Source organism: Lynx rufus, unplaced genomic scaffold, assembly GCF_022079265.1.
Source record: "Lynx rufus isolate CCGP_SWC_20201006 ecotype Redwood Valley unplaced genomic scaffold, mLynRuf1.p SCAF_1, whole genome shotgun sequence".
Lineage (NCBI taxonomy): Eukaryota > Metazoa > Chordata > Mammalia > Carnivora > Felidae > Lynx > Lynx rufus.
Genome location: NW_025814823.1, coordinates 232696796 through 232719273, shown reverse-complemented (window position 1 = coordinate 232719273; position 22478 = coordinate 232696796). Strand labels below are relative to the sequence as shown.

Genomic DNA, 22478 nt, shown 5'->3' with positions numbered 1-22478 from the left:
TAGTGTCTGAAAAATGGACAAAAAATGGAGGTTTTCTTGTCTTTCTGTGGGAAGTGGATGGCAAAGAACACACTGGAAAGAATCCACAGAAACGCTTGAGTTTAAGTCTTCAGATTTTCTTCTCTCAGATGGAATACTTAAGGGTCAATCACAGTCTAACCCATTCTGAGTGTGGGGACACAGAAAAGCACAATCTATCAGTTTAGGATAAAGCTCTAATCTCTCGCGGCTCTTCTCTGAGAGGGTGGACAAGTACACAGCAGGAAGATTCTGCTCTGGATATAATTGTATGATCTTCTCCTCCCAGGAACATGATGAACACAGACAAGTGGCCTTGTCGAGGGAGCCGGGAACGCCCCCCGGGCTGCTGTGCGCGGTGGTGGCCAGCTCCTTTGGTTTCCTGATTGGGCTCCACAGGCAGCCACGCAGGAGACGAGGTGGGCATGATGAGGCCTCGCTTCCCTGACTTGATGCAGAACTTAGCTTCCGATGTCGCACTTATACGAGGAGCCGGGCTATTGTAATCCCCACTCGATGAGGCAAAGCACCATGGAAAGGATGCGGTGCCTCCTGCATCGCAAGCCATGAAGTCTCATTCTGGTCCCCCAAACACCCTACAGACAGCACAGGCCTGTGTCTTCCTGCGTGTTACCCTGTGTCACGCCCATGGAAGGCCGTTAGAGCTCAGGGCTTCCTGGGCTGTGGTTGGAAGACTGGCACCCTTCCAGGGGCATCCCAACTTGTGACGTGCCTGTTGGCAAGACGCCAACCCTTCCCGTCACCCACTGACCGTCGGCAACTGGACAGAATCATTCCTGCGCCACGTTAGTCTTGCAGGAAACACAAATCAACAAATTTCAAGCGGCCAGCGGTTAACGTTATAAAAAGATAGCTGCTGATAAATATCACTATTTGTTATTATCACTCACCATAGCATCGTTGTTGGGTAGAAAACCCTTTAATATTATTCCTCAGCACTCTGATACCAAAAGAGGCACCATGTAATATACTTCGTTGTCTAGAATCTTCTAGAAAGGAATCTTGTGGTGATTTTTATTATACATAAAAACTCTCTTTCTACAAGGGGATACCCACCGTGTATGTTTATTTGTTTAAATTTAAATCCAAGATAGCTAACATACAGTGTAGCAATGGTTTCAGGAACAGAATTTAGTGACTCATCACTCCCATGTAACACCCAGGGCTCATCCCAACAAGTGCCCTCCTTAACGCCCATCACCCAGCTAGCCCATCCCCCTACCCACCTCCCCTCCAGCAACCCTCAGTTTGTTCTCTGTATTTAAGAGTCTCTTATGGTTTGTCGCCTTCTGTTTTTATCTTATCCTTCCGTCCCTTCCCCTATGTTCATCTGTTTTGTTTCTCAAATTCCACATAGGAGTGAAATCATATGGTATTTGCCTTTCTCCGACTGACTTATTCCACCCAGAATAATACACTCCAGTTCCATCCATGTTGCCGCAAATGCAGATTTCATTCTTTTTGATCGCCGAGTAATATTCCGTTGTAATACATATGCCCAATCTTCTTTGTCCATTTTGTAAAGGGCCCTGAATTTTAAATGGTATACATTATACCGTTGAAATCTATAGCAATTGGCCTGTGTTGAATGTGAAAGTGAGGCCTAAGATACTTTAGTGACCAGGTCAAGAAATAGCACAGGCAGCCTGCACTGTGACTCCCAGTCTCTGAGCTCCAAAGCTCATGCCACGGGGCACCCGTTGGGGAAAGAATGACCTGTGTATGGTACCTGTGAGCGATATACGCAAACAGTCCATTTCTACGCCAGATCTGCCATGACGCGCTACGTTGGGGGACGGAGTTACTGAGATCGCGGATCCCTAAGAACGTATGAGATTGTGATGTCCCCAAGGGCGATCTTTTGTTGGGGGGCAGAGCAGTTACGCAACGCTCCAACATTAAAGTGCTGGTCAAGCGTGTAGTGTGCATAGTACCTCATGGTCTCTTGAGCAATTTTCCAAACTGAGCCTCAAAGGCCACTGTGGTCCCCGTGGGCACCCCATGGCCAATGAGAGTTGAGTAGGAGCAAGGAAAGACGTGACGGCACTTGTGGTCCCCTGCGTCCCCAGGACTTCCTTCTCCTTCCCTCCTCCCAGCCTGTAGGGTCCTGGAGCCTCAGGAGAGAGCCGACACAGGGAGATGGCCCCCGGGGCGGGGTCCCACATCGCTCCTCCTCAGGGGATTAGCTCTGGGCCGACGGGACGCACTTGCTACCATGCTCTGCCCGCTCCGTACGTATATTACATTACACGTGTCCCGATCAAAGCAAACTTGCACCGGCCCGATGCAGAACACCAAAGATCTGGGTCATCCCGGGGGAATTTCTCTTAACCCGGGCCGGTGCCTACAGGTGTCACCAATCGGCTCTCCGTCCGGAGGCACCAGGGGGTCGTTCTCATGCCCGCAAAGCGGTTTGCGCCAGCACCCCGCGTCCTGGGACGGCGCGGGGCTCGCAGGGTGCGAAGGGCCGGGGCCCAGCCGGGGCTGGCCTACCTGCGGGTTCGGTGGAGCTGGCACCTCTTCAGCGGGATCTTGGCCACGTGCTCCTGCAGGCCCACGAACAGGGCGCTGCGGCTGTGGAGGAGCTGTAGGCTCCTGATGGGCTCCCCCCGCCGCTCGGGGAAGAGCTCGATCTCCTCCAGCAGGCAGCTGCCGGCAGCCGGGGCCAGGGGCGCCCGCACTTTCTTTATGGTGCCATAATCTGTGAGGGCAACAGGGAAGGAGGCAAAGGGACAGAAGGTCAGCGGGCCTCGCCGGCCACCCAGCAGCCAAGCCGCCACGCGTCTCCAGCCCGGCCGCTCGCACGGCGTTCCAAAGCGCTGACGGGCGCGCTCGGTCCGGCCCGCGTCCGACTCCGGCTCAGGTCCTGATCTCCCGGTTCACGGGTTCGAGCCCCGGGCCGGGCTCAGAGCCCGGAGCCCGCTGCATGGATTCTGTGTCTCCCTCTCTCTCTGCCCCTCCCCCGCTCCTGCTCTGTCTCATTCTCTCTCTCTCTCTCTCTCTGTCAAAAGTAAATAAACATTAAAAACTTTTTAAAACAATGCTGACACCCGAATCCCACCCCAGACCTCTTCAATCGCCAGTGCCGGGTGTGGGGCAGGCACGCCGGCTGTGCCCCCACTCTCAGCTACCGGGCAGCCAGCGGTGACGACCGCTCGGCCCCCTCAGCCTCGTCCACGTCCAAGTCCAGACACCCAGCGTGCAGTACAGCTACCTGTGGCTCCCGGTCGCCAGCTCTGCTCTGTCCCATGGAAACCGTCAGATGAGAGGAATCCTCAGGAGACTATCTCGGATTCCTAGTGTCTGAAAGAGGTGCTGACCTGCACCCCCTCCGCGCCCCCCCCCCACCCCTGCAGGGCAGACACAACACACCCAGGGCAACAGCAAAGGATACCTCCTCTCCTTCCTGCCTGGGAAGTGAATCCTTCTCTCTCTTCCTCTTCTACCCGGAACACCTCCTCCCTTTTTCCGTCTAAAGCGTGCCCTTTGGGATGCCCTTCTCTGTCTCGCAGTCCCGAATTCTCCTCTCTTGGACAATGGAACGTCTGTTTCCGGCCCGGTCTCTTCCCCGCCCCGGGTTTTCCGGTCACTGCGTGTTTGTGCTCACCTACACCTAAGCTTGGCTGTAAGCACTGCCTGTGAATCAGGCATCTCCCCAGACCGGCTGCAAAGAGCACAGAGAGGAGGCCTCTTAGCTGGCGAGAGTCACAGCACGGCCAAGACCACGTATCGGGACGCAGACCTGAAATGTGTGCTAATGTCCCCGGCGTGCTTTGGCGAAGGCCCTGGTGCCAGCCTGCAAATCAGGGGGCGAGACAGCAAACCCACCAGAAGTGCTCCCTAAAGCCATCATTAAGCTCCCCAAATCGACCCATCAGCATTCTGAGTCTCAAAACATTATAATTATCACCCTGAAAATACAGAAAATGAGGCTAAGAAGTTATTCCAAAACCAGGATTAAATCTTCGGCTTTGAGGCTTCCTATCAATCCATGAATCTCAAGAACAATTTGGACAGGAATATTTTCAGGTTTCCATTCCTATGGAAGTGCTCAGAGACTCAGAATATTTCTTTTAAAGAGAAAAGATATGCACAGACATATGTTACCCTGAATTTATTTTTAAAAGTCTATCTGAAACATCTCCAGTGAATACTTACTGATTACGAACTGACTTCATAATAACATATGCAGCCTTAGTAAATCAGGGCTTAATTTTATTTTGAGCTATCTGGATAAATGTGTTACTTCCGAAAAAGTTCAAGCATAAATGGAATTACGCTATACGTTGGGAAGATGAAAAACACAGTGCCTGTCTTTGAGGGAAGAGAGAGAGAGAGAGAGAGGGCACAAGCCTACACAACAGGGCCACAGACATTCTAACGAAGGATCATCTCACAGACTTAAGTGTGCAAGAAAACTTGCATGTCTTTACTGCAAAAGTCAACCTAATTTGGACTCGGTGACCACAGTCCCCAGCTGGTGGGAAATTCAACGTCAGTGACTCTGGGGTCTTCCTGCCCCGCATAGGGAAAAGCATCAACAACCATGCACAGCACTGAGGCACGGTGGGGACAAGATGGGAGCTTCAGGGAAGGTGACTTCAGTACAGAGATGTCTCAGCCACAATACCCTGAGAGGAAGTCCTCACCAGCAGATGGAAGTGCCAGCCTTCCCGTGGAGCAGTGACAGGCACGAGCCATCCTTTGGGACGTCATGACAACAGAAGATATCGTCTGAGCCAGAGGCCAGGAGGGGGTGCCAGGGACTGCCACCCCCCAGCGGGCAGCAAGGCGGGTAGGAGGGCTTAAGTGAGAGACCCTTGGGATGGAACAAGAACAGTCTATAGCAATGGAGGGAGGGGGTGGGGGTGGGGAGGGGGCAAAGGAGATGGGAGTCCAGCAGAAAAATCACCATCTTTGGACCTTGTCACAGTATAGTCACGGGAAATGTGGATTACAGAACAAAAGTGCTATTCAACAGTTGAACAAAGGCTCCTGCTGTTTATTATTTCTGCTGTTGATAGATTGCTAGTCTGAGAAACCCACCCAAAAGAATAATAGTTCAAATGTCAACATGCTCACATGCATGCTGAGTTTTTTTTTTTTAATTTTTTAAATGTTTTTATTTATTTTGAGAGAGAGAGTGGGGGGGAGGGACAGAGATAGAGAGGGACAGAGGGTCTGAAGCCAGCTCTGTGCTGACAGCAGACAGCCCGATGCGGGGATGCGGGGCTTGAACTCACAAACCGTGAGATCGTGACCTGAGCTGAAGCTGGACGCTTAACCCACGGAGCCACGCCGGCACCCCAGGAACCTCTGCTTCTGTGAAGCTCTTCCTTCCCTGGCCTGCGCCTTGTTCTCGCTCCGGGCTCACACACCTGTTACCTTGGTGCCGAACGCCTTCCTAACCCAGAACGCTCACCGTCCTCTCCTACGTCTGGAGGGAGCATCACGACGCGTGTGCGTGTGCCTTGGATGCTCTGCACAAGGGGCCACCGGGGCAGTGAGTCGCCGTGGGCCGTGCTTGGCCTGAGCCCTCATCTCGGGCTCCCTCGCACCTCCACCTCTCTGCGCCCGAGTCACGGGGGGCACCTGGGGCTCTGGGGGCCCAGGAGCACCCCAGCCCCGCACATACAGGTTCTCCGCTTAACATGGCTTCCCGGCGGGCTTCCTCTTTGTGTCCTTGCTCAGAAAGCTGGGAGTCTTCTCTCTCCCCTCCACACACAGCCAGGCAGACCCCTCCTCCTGGGGTGTCTAGGAGGCCCGGGTCAGGGCGTTCTGTCACCATTCGTCTTTCTGCCCGTTTTTCTCTGCCCATCCCCCCCCCCCAGGGGAAGCCCTCTCTTGGGGGCACGATCGGATCTCGTTCTTCCCATCTTCAAGGCCACGTTCTTTTCTTTTCCTTTTTTAAACGAATGGCTGAATGTCATCAGTGTGTGCCGAAACATTTTTATGGGGACGGAGAACACACTGTGTAAGTCTAAGTTGTACACATGCTGCTTTGAGGCACTTATATAATCATGTTACGGGGCAACATGATTACCCCGTAGCACAGCGTCCGCTAACACCTCTATCATGTCACGTGATGTCATCCCAAACAGATACGTTTCAAAATACGAAATGACCCTGGAATTCCGAGGAAGCTGTCTCTCCTTCGAGCACATTAGAACAAAGAAAAAGAAAACCTGGGTCATCCTGCATCTCACAAAAGAGAAGGGATGGGCTGAAGGAGCGACGTCTCTAAATCCCACGACACTGATGTGACCCCGCTAGTCTCGGCAGATTCAATCAGGAGCTGCCGCTGGAGTGGTAGGCGGCGAACAGACCCTCGACGCCACCTCACGGTCCAGACGAATGTTCTCTCCCAGGTACTGGACACACTGGCCGAAGCACGGGTACAAGGATGTGGCAAAGCCATTGGTCTCTTTCCGAGGCAGAAAGGCAGAGCCTGGCCCATGAGAGAGACCACTGGGCAAACAACTATTTTGTTCAAAAAACAGGAAGACCCTGGTCGGTCCCAGAGAGCGCTTAATTTTTTGTTGCTGTTTCTGCTTTACAACATTTATTACGGTGTACTGACTCATCTCCTTGTTTTGTGGGTTTGTACGCTTGACCTTGAGCACCACCGGGAGAAGATACTATGTCAGTTCTGTCCTCTGACGTGTGCAGAGTGACCACTGATATGGCCTGTGCACAAGAATAAACACACACCGGGCGAGAGGCCCACTGATGGGTGAGGGACAGAATGGGAGAAAGAAGGAATGAGAATGTCATCATCCGTGCATCTGCTGGAAAAAATCCTGATTAATATTTTTCCCATTGTGGCCGTTAATGAGAGTTATGTTATCAGTCAGGGTGAAGGGCAAACAAGAAACATTATTTCCCCAATAGGCATAGATTTTAGCTGAAAGTGTCATAAACTAAATGGGAACGAAGAAAACCATTTTAATTGGTTTCATCTGATAAAATATTAACTCTGAAGATTTGCCATTAAAACTAAAACCATATATACCTTCGACACACTGAAAATTCAATACGCTACTCAAAGTGAGTTACGGGGGGGGCAAAAATAAACAAACAAACAAACAAAACAGATGCCAGTGTCAAAAGTTCAGAAATAACAGAAAACCAATGACTCACCGAAGTAGAAATTAGTAAAAATTTACTGTGCACACACCAAAAGGACAGTGTGCAAACCAGGGCACTAGGACCATTACACGGTCTTGTTATAAAGCAGCTTATGTAGTGGGAAGGTAGTGACTTTCTTCTTCACAGTGATTGGTTATTACATTAGAATTTTCTTAAATAATAAGCCATTGGTTAGCAGTCACCTTATATCAACCTCGGGAAACAGTTCAAGCTTCCTTAGGATTTTCAGAGGCGTAAGCAAGAAGTGACCCAGGTCAAGTTAGCCTTGCAAAACAAGCAAATTAAGTTTTGTTTGTATGACTGAACTGGTTTTATCTGTTTGGGAACTTTTCAAGATTAGTTTCCATTTGTCTTTTATTTTAACACAAGAAATACATACAACTTTCTCGATCATTCTTGGAAATTCGACAATCAGCAAGAAAAGAAAAATCTGGCACTTTCAGCCAGCTGTGGCTCAGGTCCCCAGGGAGCTAACAGCATGCACACACACACACACACACACACACACACACACACACACACACACGACTGGCACTGCCTTGCCACAAACTCTCCTAATAGCTGCTTCTTCTGGAAAGTGTCAGCTACTCATTCTGTCATGGACCCCAATTTGAAAGTCACAGTTTTGTAGTTTACTCTCAAATGGAAAACTGTGCACACGGTGAGAGACAGAGCTCCTGCAGGATTTTGAAGGTCGGATCAAAGCTGATAGTATGGCTGTTATTTGCAAGACATGAATAGTCGTAATCACATGAAAATTTCATTAAACATGGCACCAAGTAACTTACATTTGCCTCCTTTCAGCACAACAGACAGCATGCGTATACCCTAGGGGGTTACCAGATTAAATAAAGGATGCCCACTTAAATTTAAATTTTAGATAAACCGTGAATAATTTTTTTTTCGCATTGGTATGTCCTCTTCAATAGTATTCATACTTTACCTGAAATTGAAATTTAAGTGATTATCCTGTGTTTTCATTTGCTAACTCTGGCAACCCTGTTATACCCACATTTCATCTGATCATCTCAGCAAGCTAGTTAAGATGTAGCTGATACATGTGACTCCTGAATAGCACAGGTTTGAACTGACTAGGTTTACTTGCGTGTGGATTTCTTCCAGTAAATAACAGTACAATGAATATAATAAATATTGTATTTTCTCTTCCTTGTGATATTTTTTAAAGTTTATTTTGAGAGAAAGAGAGAGACAGAGAGAGAGAGAGGGAAAGCAATAGCATGTGGGAGAAGCAGAGAAGGAGAGAGAGAGAATCCCAAGCAGGCTCCACACTGACCACATGGAGCCCGATGCGGGGCTTAAACTCACAGACTGCGAGATCATGACCAGAGCCAAAATCAAGAGTTCGACACTTAACCGACTGAGGCCCCCAGGGACCGCCCTTATGATTTTTCATAGTAACATGTTCTTTCTTCTGGCTTCCCATATTGTAAGAATAACACATACATTACACATAACATACAGAATATGTGTTAAGGACTGTTTATGTCATCGGTAAGGTTTCCAGTCAGTGGCAGGTGAGGAGTAGTTAACTTTTTGGGAAGTCAAAGTCACACGTAGGCTTTTGGATGTGCAGGGTGTGGGTGCCCCCAGCCCCCTGTTATTCAAGGATCCAGCATATATGCGTGATTATTCTTACTTTCTAGATGAGAAAATGGGAGTTTCAGAGAGTAGAAGAATTAGTACGTATTTTTGATAAGCTGTATTTTCCAAGTCCTCTAAGGGATTCAGACATGAAGTAAGCTTTCACTTCAATGCTGATGAATGAGATCAAAGATTGTAACAAATAATTCCAAAGTAAACATTAATTAAAAAAGCTACTGCTAAAGAAACAGTGTCATGCAGAAGAAGATGGCCATTGAGGAGGGCACTTGTTGGGATGAGCACTGGGTGTAGTATGCAAGCAATGAATCACAGGACTCTACCCCCAAAACCAAGGGCATGCTGTATACGCTGTATGTGAGCCAACAATAAATAATATTAAAAGAAGAAGAAGAAGAAGAAGAAGAAGAAGAAGAAGAAGAAGAAGGTAGTTTTACATAGATTGTCTGCCTTCTCTTTTTATTCCATGACCTTGTCTGCAAGTCATAGGAACCTGACCAGTTGGGAGGTAACAAGAAGAGAGTCAACATTCTGATCCCGTGGGAGATGCTGCCTGATGCCCACTGGGGGGACACGCACAGGTGGCAGCTGCTTCAGAAGGCACGTGTTCCCCTGGGCACCAGGACCACCACGCCAACCTCCCATATGCACATGCTGACGTGGGCGCAGCGGAGCAAACACAATGACTGACATGCCCAACCCTTTACGCGCCATCTGTCTAGGGAGGCACGCGGAGCCAAATTCAAGTACGTGCCTACAGATGAGCAGAAGCTGTAGATACACTTAAAAGGTGGTATTTCTGGCAACACGAGAAAGGGAAAAGTACCCCAAGAAACAAGGACCATGCAAGGTACTGTCACCAGACCGGACCTCGCACAAACAAAGGGCTTCACTAACACGCTTGCCAGAGGTAACGGTAACGCTCCAGGGCATAAATCATCAGAATGTGCATCCAAACAATCCCTAATATTGATTCTTGCCGGTGACTAATGAAGCCACGGAAGACCAGAAGTGAGTCTGATGGCGGGTAGAAAATGCAGGGGTGAAATTGGATTACTGTAATAACGGAGATATTCATTTCGACCTCCATATTCTGGGCCATTAGGAAAATGACCAAAGGAAAAAGCAAAGACTGTAAATAAAATGGCTTACCGAGGTAAAGTTGGAACATCATCACAGGAAGGAATAATAAATTCAATTTTAAAATGAATGAGGGATTGCTGGGAGAAAATATTTATGCAATACTTATCAAAAAACAGGAGTGTAACTTGAAAAAGATATAAAGAAATTGCCCCAAAGAATAACAGGCACAAGAGATGATCCATGAGGGGCATCTGGGTGGCTCCGTCGGTTAAGCACCCGGCTCTGGATTTCGGCTCAGGTCATGATCTCATGGTTAGTGAGTTCGAGTCCCATGTCAGGCTCTGTGCTGAGAGCCCAGAGGCTGCTTGGGATTCTCTCTCCCTCTCTCTCTACCCCTGCCCCACTCTCATGCATTCTCTCTCTCTCTCTCTCTCTCTCTCTCTCCCTCCCTATCTCTCTCAAACTAAATAAATAAACTTAAAAAAAAAAAAAAAAGAAATGATCCATGAAAGCCTGAATCTCGCTCCCTCAGCCTTCACCCCACAGGAACTGGGGTGTGTGCTCTACAGCAAACCAGCTATGGAGCAGTCCACAGGAAAGGTAAATGAAACAAGAACAAAAACAAACAAAAATAAGTGTGTGTGTGTGTGTGTGTGTGTGTGTGTGTGTGTGTTTTAAGCAGGAAATAAACAAGTGTTTTGGTTTCAAAGAAAAAAAAATATATCCTTAGAGTGGAGTGTGGCAGTAAAGAAAGTTTCCAGGACAAATTCCTAGCGCATTTCCTGGGGACAAGATGACCTATTCATGGGACCTGGGAAGGCAGCCGAAATGATTTCAATCCGCAAAACCTTCCAACACTGACGCCTGCGAGTGGGAGCTGACAGAGTTTGTCTGGACCAACGCCATCCAATGGCAATATATTACAGTCCACATAAGTACTTTGAAGTTTTTCTGGTATCTACCTTAAACAAGGAAAACCAACAGGAAAACAGATGAATTAATTTTTATTACTTATTTGTATTTATCCCAATGTATCCAAAGTATGATAGTATGTAAAATTATAATATGTAATTAATATATTATTGAGATATTTTGCATTAAAACTTTTTTTAATGTTTATTTATTTTTGAGAGAGAGAGAGAGAAAGAGTACGAGTGAGGCAGGTGGGGGGGGGGGTGCTGGTGAAGAGTGAGAGGGAGACACAGAGTCCGAAGCAGGCTCCAGCCCCTGAGCCGTCAGCACAGAGCCCGATACGGGGCTTGAACTCGTGAACTGTGATTATCATGACCTGAGGTGAAGTCGGACGCCCAACCAATTGAGCCACCCCGGCGCCCTATTTTGCATTTTTTTTATATTAAGTCTTCAAAATCCAAGTTCGACTGGGACCAGTCACCTTTCAGGTGCCCAGTAGCTATTTGGTGCTGTAGCTATAGCCTTGGGCAGCCTGGGGATGCACCAGGCTCTCCTGGTGCTGTCCTGGAGAGCCAGGTGTCTACCTGCCCCCCCAAGATAGTCAGTAAGTTCATGAGGGTTCACTTCATCCACAGTATGACAAGCTCTGTTGGGCTGCATTATACACTTTGAATCTTGCCATATGATTTCCCTTGAATAAAGGGCTCCCATCCACAAATGTCTAAAAAAATCCCAGCACTGGAGCAATCGTTTCCTATTGTGGTAAGATAACCCAGGTCCCCAAAGGTTAACTAATGGCTCTGGGACTAAACCTGGCCCTTAACTCCTCATCTCCCCATTTGGCATCGCTCAGCTGACAACTTACCACAGGCAAGTGACAGATGTCCTGTGAGAGAGTATGCAATCACTGTCAGGTCAGGTCGGAAACCTATGGATTGCCACAAAGCAAGCAAACCATTAGGGAAGGTTCTCCCTGCTCTTCGTTTGCTTGGTAGGGTTTTCTTTCAACTAGGGGTCAAGCTCGTCCCTGTTCTTCTTTGGAGTGTAGTTTCTGTATCACTCTTCTGAGAAAATGAAGGACCCTGAGGACCTTCCAAACAGAAAGAGTATGGGTGACATCATCTTTTAGGATCCGCAGTTCGAATAATCAATGTTACAGCTAATGCACAGAGGAAAAAAAGAAACTAACCAAAATTAAACTAGCAAGGAATGAGAAGCACAAGTGTATAGCTTGATGTGTAAATAGGGAAATACTGGCCACCTTCACTTTCCTAATTCGGTCCATTTTCTGAACCCACGTGGATTCAGACAAGTCCGTGTGGAAGAACGCGAGAGACCCCATTGATAGGGCCACCTCTCATTGCAATTGGCCTTCTACCATTATGTTTTCCGAATTAAAATTCCAAATGGTCACAGGATGTTAGAGATGGAAGGAACCTACAACAACACTGCGAATTTTGCAGGCGAGGAAATCAAAGCCCAGACAGGCTAAGTGAGTGCCAAAGTTCACTCTTGGGCCAGAATTTAGAGCCTCTTCATACCAATCAAGTGCTGGTTAGTTTTGTCCTAAAAGTATGGAAGGGATAATATGCAATGGCTGTAATGGTGCATCAGTATCAGCATGGCTGATGAGCTCCTAAAAGATCAAGGGGGCTGATTAGCGGTGTGTGAAGCGAGAGCAGTTAATCAAGACAAAGATTAAGCTATGATTTAGGGGTCTGTGCTTATCTTATCCTAGAATTCAGTCCACAGTAACTGATGTATAAGTGGTGCCAAGCCCGGAACTGATCTGATTTCTCCATCAGGCTTTGGGCTCTCACTTCCAAGACCTCAGGACACAAACAAGAGAATAATCTGATGAAAAGGGTTATCTTAAAAAAAAGGGGGATTTGGGGCGCCTGGGTGGCTCAGTCGGTTAAGCGTCCGACTTCAGCTCAGGTCACGATCTGAGTTCGAGCCCCGCGAGTTCGAGCCCCGCGTCGGGCTCTGGGCTGATGGCTCAGAGCCTGGAGCTTGCTTCCGATTCTGTGTCTCCCTCTCTCTCTGCCCCTCCCCCGTTCACGCTGTGTCTCCCTCTGTCTCAAAAATAAATAAACGTTAAAAAAATTTTTTAAAAAAAGGGGGGATTTAAGGTGACAAAAGATATTTAAACCAAAAGAATCTCACAGTAAAAATAAGACCCTGAAACCACTGTTTGCTGTAGGTCACGTTCGCTCTGCGCAGTGTAAGCCCTACTACACATCACTCAGCTATGCTGGTTGAGAATTGGTCATATTTTTAACTTTGGGGGAAAGTAATGGACGTTTTTGTAATTGTCAATGTTCACTTTTCTCACTAATAAGGACTGAATAGTTTTAATGAGATTCAATTTTGCGTCTTGATAGAGATGGAAAAGCATAACCATCTCTCCTTTGCTATGAAAATGGGTCTTAAAAGAAGATAGGGAGTATTATGGGCTAAATTGTGTCCTCTCAACGTTCATGTTGAAGTCCTAATTCCTAACACCTCAGAATGTGACTATATTTGGAGACAGGGCCTTTATAAAGGTAATTAACACACAACAGGTTGTATAAGGGGAGGTCCCTTCTCCAGGATGACTGGTGTCCTTGCAAGAAGAGAAAAATTAGGATGCAGACATGTGCATCCACATGTGAGGACGAATCAGGAAGACGGCCGTCTGCATCCCAAGGAGAGGAATCTCTGAATAAAACAACTTTGTCAACACCCTGACCTTGGACTTCCACCTCCAGAAATAAGTGGGCAGGGCGGGGGCGGGGGGGGGCACCTGGGTGGCTCAATCAGTTAAGCATCCAACTTTGGCTCAGGTCATGATCTCACGGTCCGTGGGTTCGAGCCCCACATCGGGCTCTGTGCTGACAGCTTGGAGCCTGAAGCCTGTTTCAGAATCTGTGTCTCCCTCTCTCTCTGCCCCTCCCCTGCTCACGCTCTCTCTCTCTCTCTCTTAAAGACAAAAATAAACACTAAGAAAGAAAGAAAGAAAGAAAGAAAGAAAGAAAGAAAGAAGTGGGAAAGAAGTTTCTGTTTGTTTAGTCTACCCAATCTGCGGAACTTGTTATCTTCGTTATGATGCAAGCTGGCACAGGGACTCCATGTCAAGAGTAGGATATACAAAAATAAAAAATAACAAAAAAAACCAGACTTTCGCCCTTCAGATTATTTGCTTAAAGCAATTTCAAAACTAGACCATGAGTTATTTTTCCACATTCCCTTAAGAGGTCATGATTGAAATTGAAATGCAAAGGCACTATAAATTATAGGTTTGACTTGTATGATCACAATGTAAGATTCATATTAGTTACAGCCTAGTATTTTCAAATACTGCCATTTATTTCACTTAATCCCCTATACGTTTGATCCCGGGCTAGTAAAGCAGCAAGAGATGATATAGGACATGGAACATTGTGAAAAATGGATGCATTTTGATAAGCATTATAAAATAATTCATACAGACGGTGCTGTTACTCACGACCTTTATGCTAAAGGCTCTCCTGCTCTTTGGGGGAACATCAGAGAGAAGGGAATGAGCACTCAAGAATGAACTTTCAGGTACCTGAGGAAAAGGGCGCTGATTATAATGAATTTCTTTTTGAAGGATTTCTAGAACTTTAGTCTCACCAAAATTTCAAAAGTTTATGAAAACACACCTTTTTTTTTTTTTTTAGGAAAGAAGGCAGGAAGGAAGAAGGGAGGGAGAGAGGGAAGGAAAAGAAAAACGTGGTCAGCTCAGAACAGTTACGACTGCTGTAAATAAAAATGATCATTTTTGAATTTTCATGCTTGCATACGATCAGACAACCTTCTGCAATTCACTAAAGCCTGAACAATGAAACAATTAAGCTTAAAGTAAAATGCCTTATGCTCTACGTGTAGAGTGGCTTTAATTCGATGAATCTGAGAACACTGAACACTGAAAAAAGTGTCAGAGAAATGGATTCTTCTTAAGAACAGCAGCCTGGAGGCACCACCCAGGCTCAGTCAGTTAAGCGCCCGGTTCGGCTCAGGTCATGATCTCGCAGTTCATGAGTTCGAGCCCCGCATCGGCCTCTGTGCTGACAGCTCGGAGCCCGGAGCCTGCTTCGGATTCTGTGTCTCCCTCTCTCTCTGACCCTCCCGACTCGTGTTCCGCCTCTCTCTCTCTCTCTCTCTCACTCAAAAATAAACATTCAAAAACAATTAAAAAAAAAAGAGAGAACAGCAGTCTGAAGCATTTCCAAAACACACAATAAATATATATTTCCTATAAGGTAAAAAAAAACTTAAAGGGTGGAGTTATACATAATTTTGTGTTTTGTAAAAAAAAAAAAAAGTCATAAAAAGCAAAGAAAGGGCTGGTTCAGAAAAATGTGGAATAAAGATGCAGAGATTATTTATTGCAAACCATTGGATGTTAAATGTAAGCCTGACTCCATTCTCCTCTTGTGACATCTCAACGTGTTATCGTATTTTAAGGGAGTTTTCATTAGTGAGCTCGCTGTGTGCTGAATCCAGTACAGAAATGAAACCCACGAAATGGACACAGGGCACTTCTGACAATGGTTACCTGCGACTGGGCTGGAGATTCACTGTGGACACTAAGAGCACGAACCTGGAAAGCTAAATTACTGTCTTTCCAATTGTGAATTTGACTCTATTTGATTCTCTGCCACTGTTTCCAAGAGACATTTTATTGTTTTGTCTCATCGACCCAGAGTTGCCGCGGAGTAAAAGAAAACCTTTTGTATTTGCATCCATTACTGTTCCAACCATTATCAGTGAAGTAATGATGAAATGCCCTCTTCCGCTCACTGGGCAGCATGTTGCCATAGCAACAGATCATTACATAAAGTTCATCAATTCAGCTGCTCATTATCCCAAAGTAGCAGACAGCTAATATGTTATGAAAGTTCTTTCTTTTAACTTGTAATTGGGCAAATGAATTAAACTGGTTTTGGCAGTGGGAGCTCAGCATTGCATTTATATAGTACAAGGGAATTTAAAGAGGAAAACAGGGCTTCGTGGTTACTATACACTTAAAATGGAGCTTCTGATTAACTCATTTTATCAGATTCAACTAAGGGATTATTTTCTTTTTCCCAAGAAGAATACGCTAGCCAGTTGAAGCCTCTTAGTCATAAATTGTATGTGACGTTCTTCTACCCCTAAGTATTATTTTAAACCATATTCCCACATCTCGTCCTGGGTTGAGAAGTTCCAGGGACGGTGGTCCTGGAGGATGTAGCTGGTCTTCGTCACTGTGATCTCGCTGGCATCTGCAACGGTGCCTGGCACACGGTAGGTGTTCGAGCAGAGCACAGGGTTCAGAGTGTGGACCCTGGGGCCCCACGGCCCGGGTTAGACTCCCGACTCCAACACTTACAGGCCATCTGGCCAAGAGCAGGCCAGTCACCCTCTGCGTCTCCTTCACCCTGGGGTCCAGCTCACAGGTTGGGGGCCACGCGGTGAGCTTCTCTGCAGAGGGCTTGAACGGTGCCTGGCACGCGGGGCACATTACGTAAGAATCCGCTAGAATTATTGTCTTGCCACTTCCAGCTCATGGATTATAAGCCCTACTCAAGTGTCATCTAAACCGAACAGGCTCCTGCCTCTGTGCGTCCTCACCACACCCAAAGCTGGAGGGGAGATCCTGCCTCAATCCCCGCAACGTCTACCGCCTTACAGAAAACCACACCAGACCACACACTCCTTTAAAGTATGCAAAATCATAGGCCGATGCTTATAGGAAGTTTATCACTGGAGTTTCTCGTGAATAAAAACAGTATTACATTTAAAATGAGAGCGATCAATCCAGCCCTCTGGGTGTCCTCTCAAAACTCCCCTCTGACCACACCACTTAAATCTAATTCTCATCTTCCCGCTAAGGAGGCAATTCAAGTTTCCAGAAGGAAATTACTCGCCTTAGATTTATTGTATCTAAATTACAAAACAGCCACCCGGCTGGCAGTGTCGGCCGCCCTTCTCTGACAGTCACCAGGCAGGAACACAGAGTCTAAATCACCCTGTCACCCCAGTGGTGAAATTTACACTGCGTCTGGTCCCATTAGTGTGAGCTGGGATGGTTGAGAAAAATCTATGCTAAGCACTTTTGTACTTTTGCAACATTAATTTAAAAGGGGGAAAAAAAGAGAGCTCGCTACTCAATGGAATAAAAATTGTCATTTTTCTGAACTGCTACATTATACTAATTATGAACTAGTAGCTGATGCGTCAAGCTATTTGGAAGCTACAATTTTCATGCACTTTCTTCAGGCATGACCTTATCCATTCCTATGGCTTCAGAGCTGAGCTGAGGTCTCTATTACTGACCCAAACTTTTCTCTTTTGCTTCAAAAAAAGGATTTCCAACTACCAGACCGCCCCCATGCAACTGGAACTCACCATGTTCGAAACCCCGTCATGTCTCTTCCCCTTAGGCTCAAATCTGTTCATGCATCTGAAATCCTGAATTCATTTGTTAGGATAAGAATTTCAATGTGGCACATCCTATCTTTCAGCTTTATCTCCTATCTCTCCACCCACAACTCCAGCGAATTTAAATTTCTCACCTTTCAAATGCCCCCATATCTTTCTATAGCTTTCAGTTTTCCATATTCTGTGCCTTCTCTTAGGACGACCCACCCATCCTTCCCCACCAGGCAGCCGTCTTATCTTTCGAGATGCGCTGACAGCTCGAGAAACATATTCCACCTGAGCATAGATGGGACTCTGTGAATGGAAGAGCAGGGATTTCTTAACAGAAGTTATGGGGACAAGTGTGGACCTCCAAAAGCATGAAACAGGGATGTGAGATAAGGAACCAAATATCCGAGGGGCAGGAAAGCCCTAGCTGGATCCAACGGGCAGGTGTGACATGTATTCTCAAATGTCCCCGTGTAGGGCAATGGGCTCTCCCCGTGACACTTCTGAGATCATAGGCCCCACACTGACGGGCAGATTCCAGGCCCCTTCAGCTTTCTGGCTTCCATGCTGACTTTCCAGTGTGGCTCTCCGAATCTTCCATGGGTTTAGTTTGTGATCTACGTGGCGTCCCAGCCCAGTTCTCAATCACGAAGAAGGCGCATTATGAGTCCTAACAAAATACACTGTTTTTCCATAACTAAGACTTGACTCTTTGAGACACAGTCAAAGCCTAAAACCAGTTATACATTGAAGGCCATGGTGAGGGTCCCAATAAGACAGCAGGAAACATGGGACCGGGGGCGAGGGACAACAGGTTCTTGTCCGGAGATGGGGCAGGGCCAGCCTCAGGGTCCACGAGCAGTCCCCTGACTCCTGGGAGGGCCATGTGTCAGAGGACACAGGACAAAACCCAGACACTGGAGAAAAGACTGGATCACCGCTCGGGAGAGAAGATGTCCAAGGCTCTGTCACTAAAACCAGGGGAGAGTTCAGAGCACAGCCAGGGTGAGATGAGCCGGCACTGAGCCTGCGTCTTCTTGCTCCCAGCATGCTCTGTGCCCAAGGCCCGGAAGGAATCTGAGGAACCCGGAGGTGCGGGTTAAGGACCCACCTTCAAAAGTTAGAGATTCCTGAAGACAAACTGCCAGGCGGATCACCACAGGACAGCAATTCAGGAAAGACCGAGACAACTGGCTCTTATCCAGTCCACGCAGAAATAAACTAATGCTGAACACCAGTATTTAAAAAAATACCAACATTGTGCAATCTATAAAATTTCCAAAGGAAAGAAAAAAATGATTGTTTAACTCAAGGAGCAGCAATTCATTGTGAAGATTGCCTTTAAAGACCCAATTTATCAAGGACGAGTCAGGACCACTATTTTTCACATTGAACCAGTGATCTTTTGCTGAAGCCAAGATCAGATTTTAAAAATTAATTAAGTGATCATATCAATGAGGACCATATCAATGAGGCTTCTACCTTGATAATTAATCTCTTTCAATACTAACGGTGAATTTTTTAACTATTTTTCCAAAATCCCATAAATGTATTTGAGTATTCAGACAATTAATCAGTGGAATATTTACTTTTTGGTACAAAAAAGTGGAAACTGAGGCCTCTAAAACCTCCTATCTGTTCTGAGAGTGTGAGAACCAACTTCTACTGGCCTTAGGTCAGGGTCATTCTAAGGGACTCTTACTGACTGCAGACAACTCTTCAGTATTTTAGCCTCACATGGTAACAATGCTTCTCGCATACTTTCTAGTTGAAGAAACAAATTTTCCTTGAGCAAATTCTCCTTTCCTTTTTTCCAACTCAAGTTTCATTCCTCAAATAAAAAAGATCATATATTCAATCAGTTTCATTATACCCAGTTGGGAGCACAGTAGTTAGACTAAAAACATGGGGTGCCTGTGTAGCTCAGTTGGCTAAGTGTCTGACTCTTGATTTTGGCTCATGTCATGATCTCACGGTCCGTGGGACTGAGCCCCACACTGGGCTCTGTGCTGACAGTGTGGAGCCTGCTTGGGGTTCTCTCTCTCCCTCTCACTCTGCCCTTCTCCCGCTCACTCTTCCTCTCAAAATAAATAAACATTTTTTTAAAAAAGAGTTAGACTAAACACAGATGACAAGAACCGCCCTCCTGGACATTGTTTTAATCTCAAAATGCTTTAAAAGTTTCAAACTGAAGGGGTGCCTGGGAGGCTCAGTTGGCTAAACATCTGACTTCGGCTTGGGTCAGGTCATGATCTCACAGTTTGTGGGTTTGAGCCCCATGTCAGCTCTGTGCTGACAGTTCAGAGCTGGGAGCCTGCTTCAGATTATGCGTGTGTGTCTCTCCCCGCCCCTCCCCTGCTTGCGCGTGTTCTCTGCTCTCTCTCAAAAATAAACATTAATTTTTCTTTTTTAATTTCACACTGAGTTAAGCTTCTGTAGTCTTTAGAAATCCACAAAGTGGTCAGAAATTTAACTAATTTGCATTGAATGCTCTTAAAGAGTGACACAAAACCAAAAGAAGAGGTTGTTGTTTGTTTGTTTTTTTTCATATTTGGGGTAAAGTAATGACTGTGGGGGGGGGCTGGGTGATGAGAAGGATGGCTGGATGGACAGATGGACAGACAGCTTCCCACTTTCCACCTACCTGCACATTTGGCAATTATTTAGCATTTCCTAAGGCCATCCAAGGCAAAACGAGGGAAGGAACTTTTATTCCACATTGATTTTTCTTTGGTCTAGATGTGTAACTGCCTATGTAATTATCATTTCAGGTTTTCTTGACTTAGGGTTGGGTCGGTTCAGCTGTCTCCATTCTTCCTACAAGGTTCCATTAGTAACAGTCATGTCCTCAGCTTTTCTGAGCAAATACTTATTTTTTTTTAAGTTTTATTTTTTTTATTTTTTATATTAAATATAATTTATTGTCAACTTAGTTTCCCTACAACACCCAGTGCTCATCCCAGCAGGTGCCCTCCTCAATGCCCATCACCCACTTTCCCCTCTCCCCCCATAAACCCTCAGTTCATCCTCAGTATTTAAGAGTCTCTTATGGTTTGCCTTCCTCCCTCTCTGTAACTTTTTCCCCCCTTCCCCTCCCCCATACTTATTTATTGAACGGGTAGGTCAAGTCGGGGAAGCACTGGCCCCTAAGGACATCAGCTTGGAACATCACGCCCTCCTTAACACCATGAGAATTATATGGTTCCTTGATAAGAACGCTGCAACATCTTTTTGTGCGGGCAATTCTATTTAAAGACCATAAAATACCTTATTTAAAAAGCAACAGTGTGCCCATCTCTTGTGTTTCAAAAGGAAAGAGGGATGAAAATTCTATAAGCCAACCAATAAGTGAACAGATTTTTCATCTCACTGTGAAACTATGCTATTTCTTGGGAGGACAAAAATTAAAAGAAATTCTTCTGTTGACATCTCTGCAAATGACAAATACTGTTTCCTTCCATCCACCACAGGTTTGTTTGCAGACACGTGCACTGTCAGTAACTGCACCACCGTATCAGGCTGTTTACTGAAATCACAGTTTGCTGCAGACTTCCTGGTGGAAGGGAGTACGCTGCGTTAATCCGCCATGATGATCTGGGGACAGCCCACTTTTTCTAATGGCTTCTAATAGGTATGCCTGGCTCCCTCTACCTTGGCGTTCTCTCACTCCTGGGTCTGTCAGATCCCTTTCACACCAAGGGATTCTTCTATCCACATTTCCTCTTCGGAAGGCTAACGTGCGAAGAAACGATGGGGTGTTTTTTCTTCCGGTCACTCTGCTGTGTGACCGCTTCTGAATGAAAGCCTGTATATAATGTCACTGTTAATGACATTTTATCATGCAGTGGAGGCTGTACCTAGTCCTTCCTAGTCCTTCTGAGGGCCTGCTATCTGCTTCTAGAATTTAATGACCTAGAGGCCAAGGCTTAAATCTGCTCAGCAGCGGCTGGCCATCGCTGCCGGGCAAACATTGTCTCTACAGGTTAGCAAGGAGATGCTTGCGCAAAGACTGAAAAAGGGAGATTTTTAAAACCAAGGCGTAGACAACCCTACAAGTAATCTGACGGCCTGATCAGATGGGCCTCCGCTGTGGCCCACACGACCCGCCGCCTCTGCAAAGCCCCCGTTACCATGGCCATTGTGTTAGATGAAATCATTACAGAAAGGTTTACTCTGAAGACAACATTCCTTTCAAGGGACAAAAGACGACCGACGGCACCCTGGCCATCTGAGTGGAACCCGGGTTTTCCTAGCGCACAGATTCAATTTGCTAACGTAACAGAAGCCGGCCATTCCAGATTTTATAGTACTGACGACAATTTATTTTTTCTGATTGAACAGCGGAGACAATGGCCGTGTTAGGCCCATTGACAGCAATTTCACATATTACTCTAATGCCCGCCTGCAGCGTGGATGCGCACCGGCATTCTAAAATTCTGTCCCTTGCCTTCTCAAAGGAAACACAAAACCTCATCCCGATCCTCTGTGCTCAGAGGTCCACGTCAATTGCTTCTGGAGGGACTCCTGAAGGCTCCCCAGGGGTCTGGAACAACCGAGTCAGAGGTGGCACCCCCTGGGGGAGAGACGCAGCCACCTCACCGCCTGTAGGGTGGCTGGAGGATTCTCCTGACACGTTGTGTGTTTGTCCCTCATGTCAGGAAAACAACACGCATCTAGGTCACGGTACAAAGAAAGGAAGCAGGAAAGAGCGAAGAGATACGGTACGTTGTTGATATCATCGCCTCGCAAAGTCTCCAGGGAGAAAGGGTTCCTCTGTTCCTCTGCAGCAGTGGAGATATGGGGCATTGGTAAAACCTCTTTGGGGTTTGACATCCTCTCCCACAGAAACGATCTAGGCATACTACCTAGATATCTGTAGAAACAGGAGGACAGTAGGTCTGGGAACGGGAGGCTACTGTACTTCAACTCTAGTAACGACCACGAAACCTTAACGAGATACGTCAAATGTGAGCATCAGACGGGATTTATGTGAAGAGATGGGGCGAAGAGAAATGGTGTGTATTTCTTCTGCCCACAGACCACAGCACTTTACTACTTGAGGCAACTTTCAATCAATGCTGATCATGTGCAACAAGCAAGAGGAAGAGTAGAAGACTCAGCAGGGTCTCTGACACGACAGGTCGGGGGAGAGAAGGCACAGAAGAAAAGAGCAGGAAAATGGGCCACTCCATAGACGCCGGGGTGGACTGCATCACATTTAGAGGAAACCGGGACAGCCACTAAGTGGTAGCATTGAA

The 22478-nt window shown here is 46.5% G+C and overlaps 1 protein-coding gene across 1 annotated transcript in view; it reads right to left on the bottom strand.

The window, feature by feature from the left end:
* Nucleotides 1–22478, bottom strand: part of SEMA5A (semaphorin 5A) — a 305585-nt gene that overhangs the window by 100572 nt on the left and 182535 nt on the right. The window contains exon 10 of the mRNA XM_047074421.1: nucleotides 2533–2740. Coding sequence (XP_046930377.1) covers nucleotides 2533–2740 — 208 coding nt within the window. The remainder of the gene's footprint in view (nucleotides 1–2532; nucleotides 2741–22478) is intronic.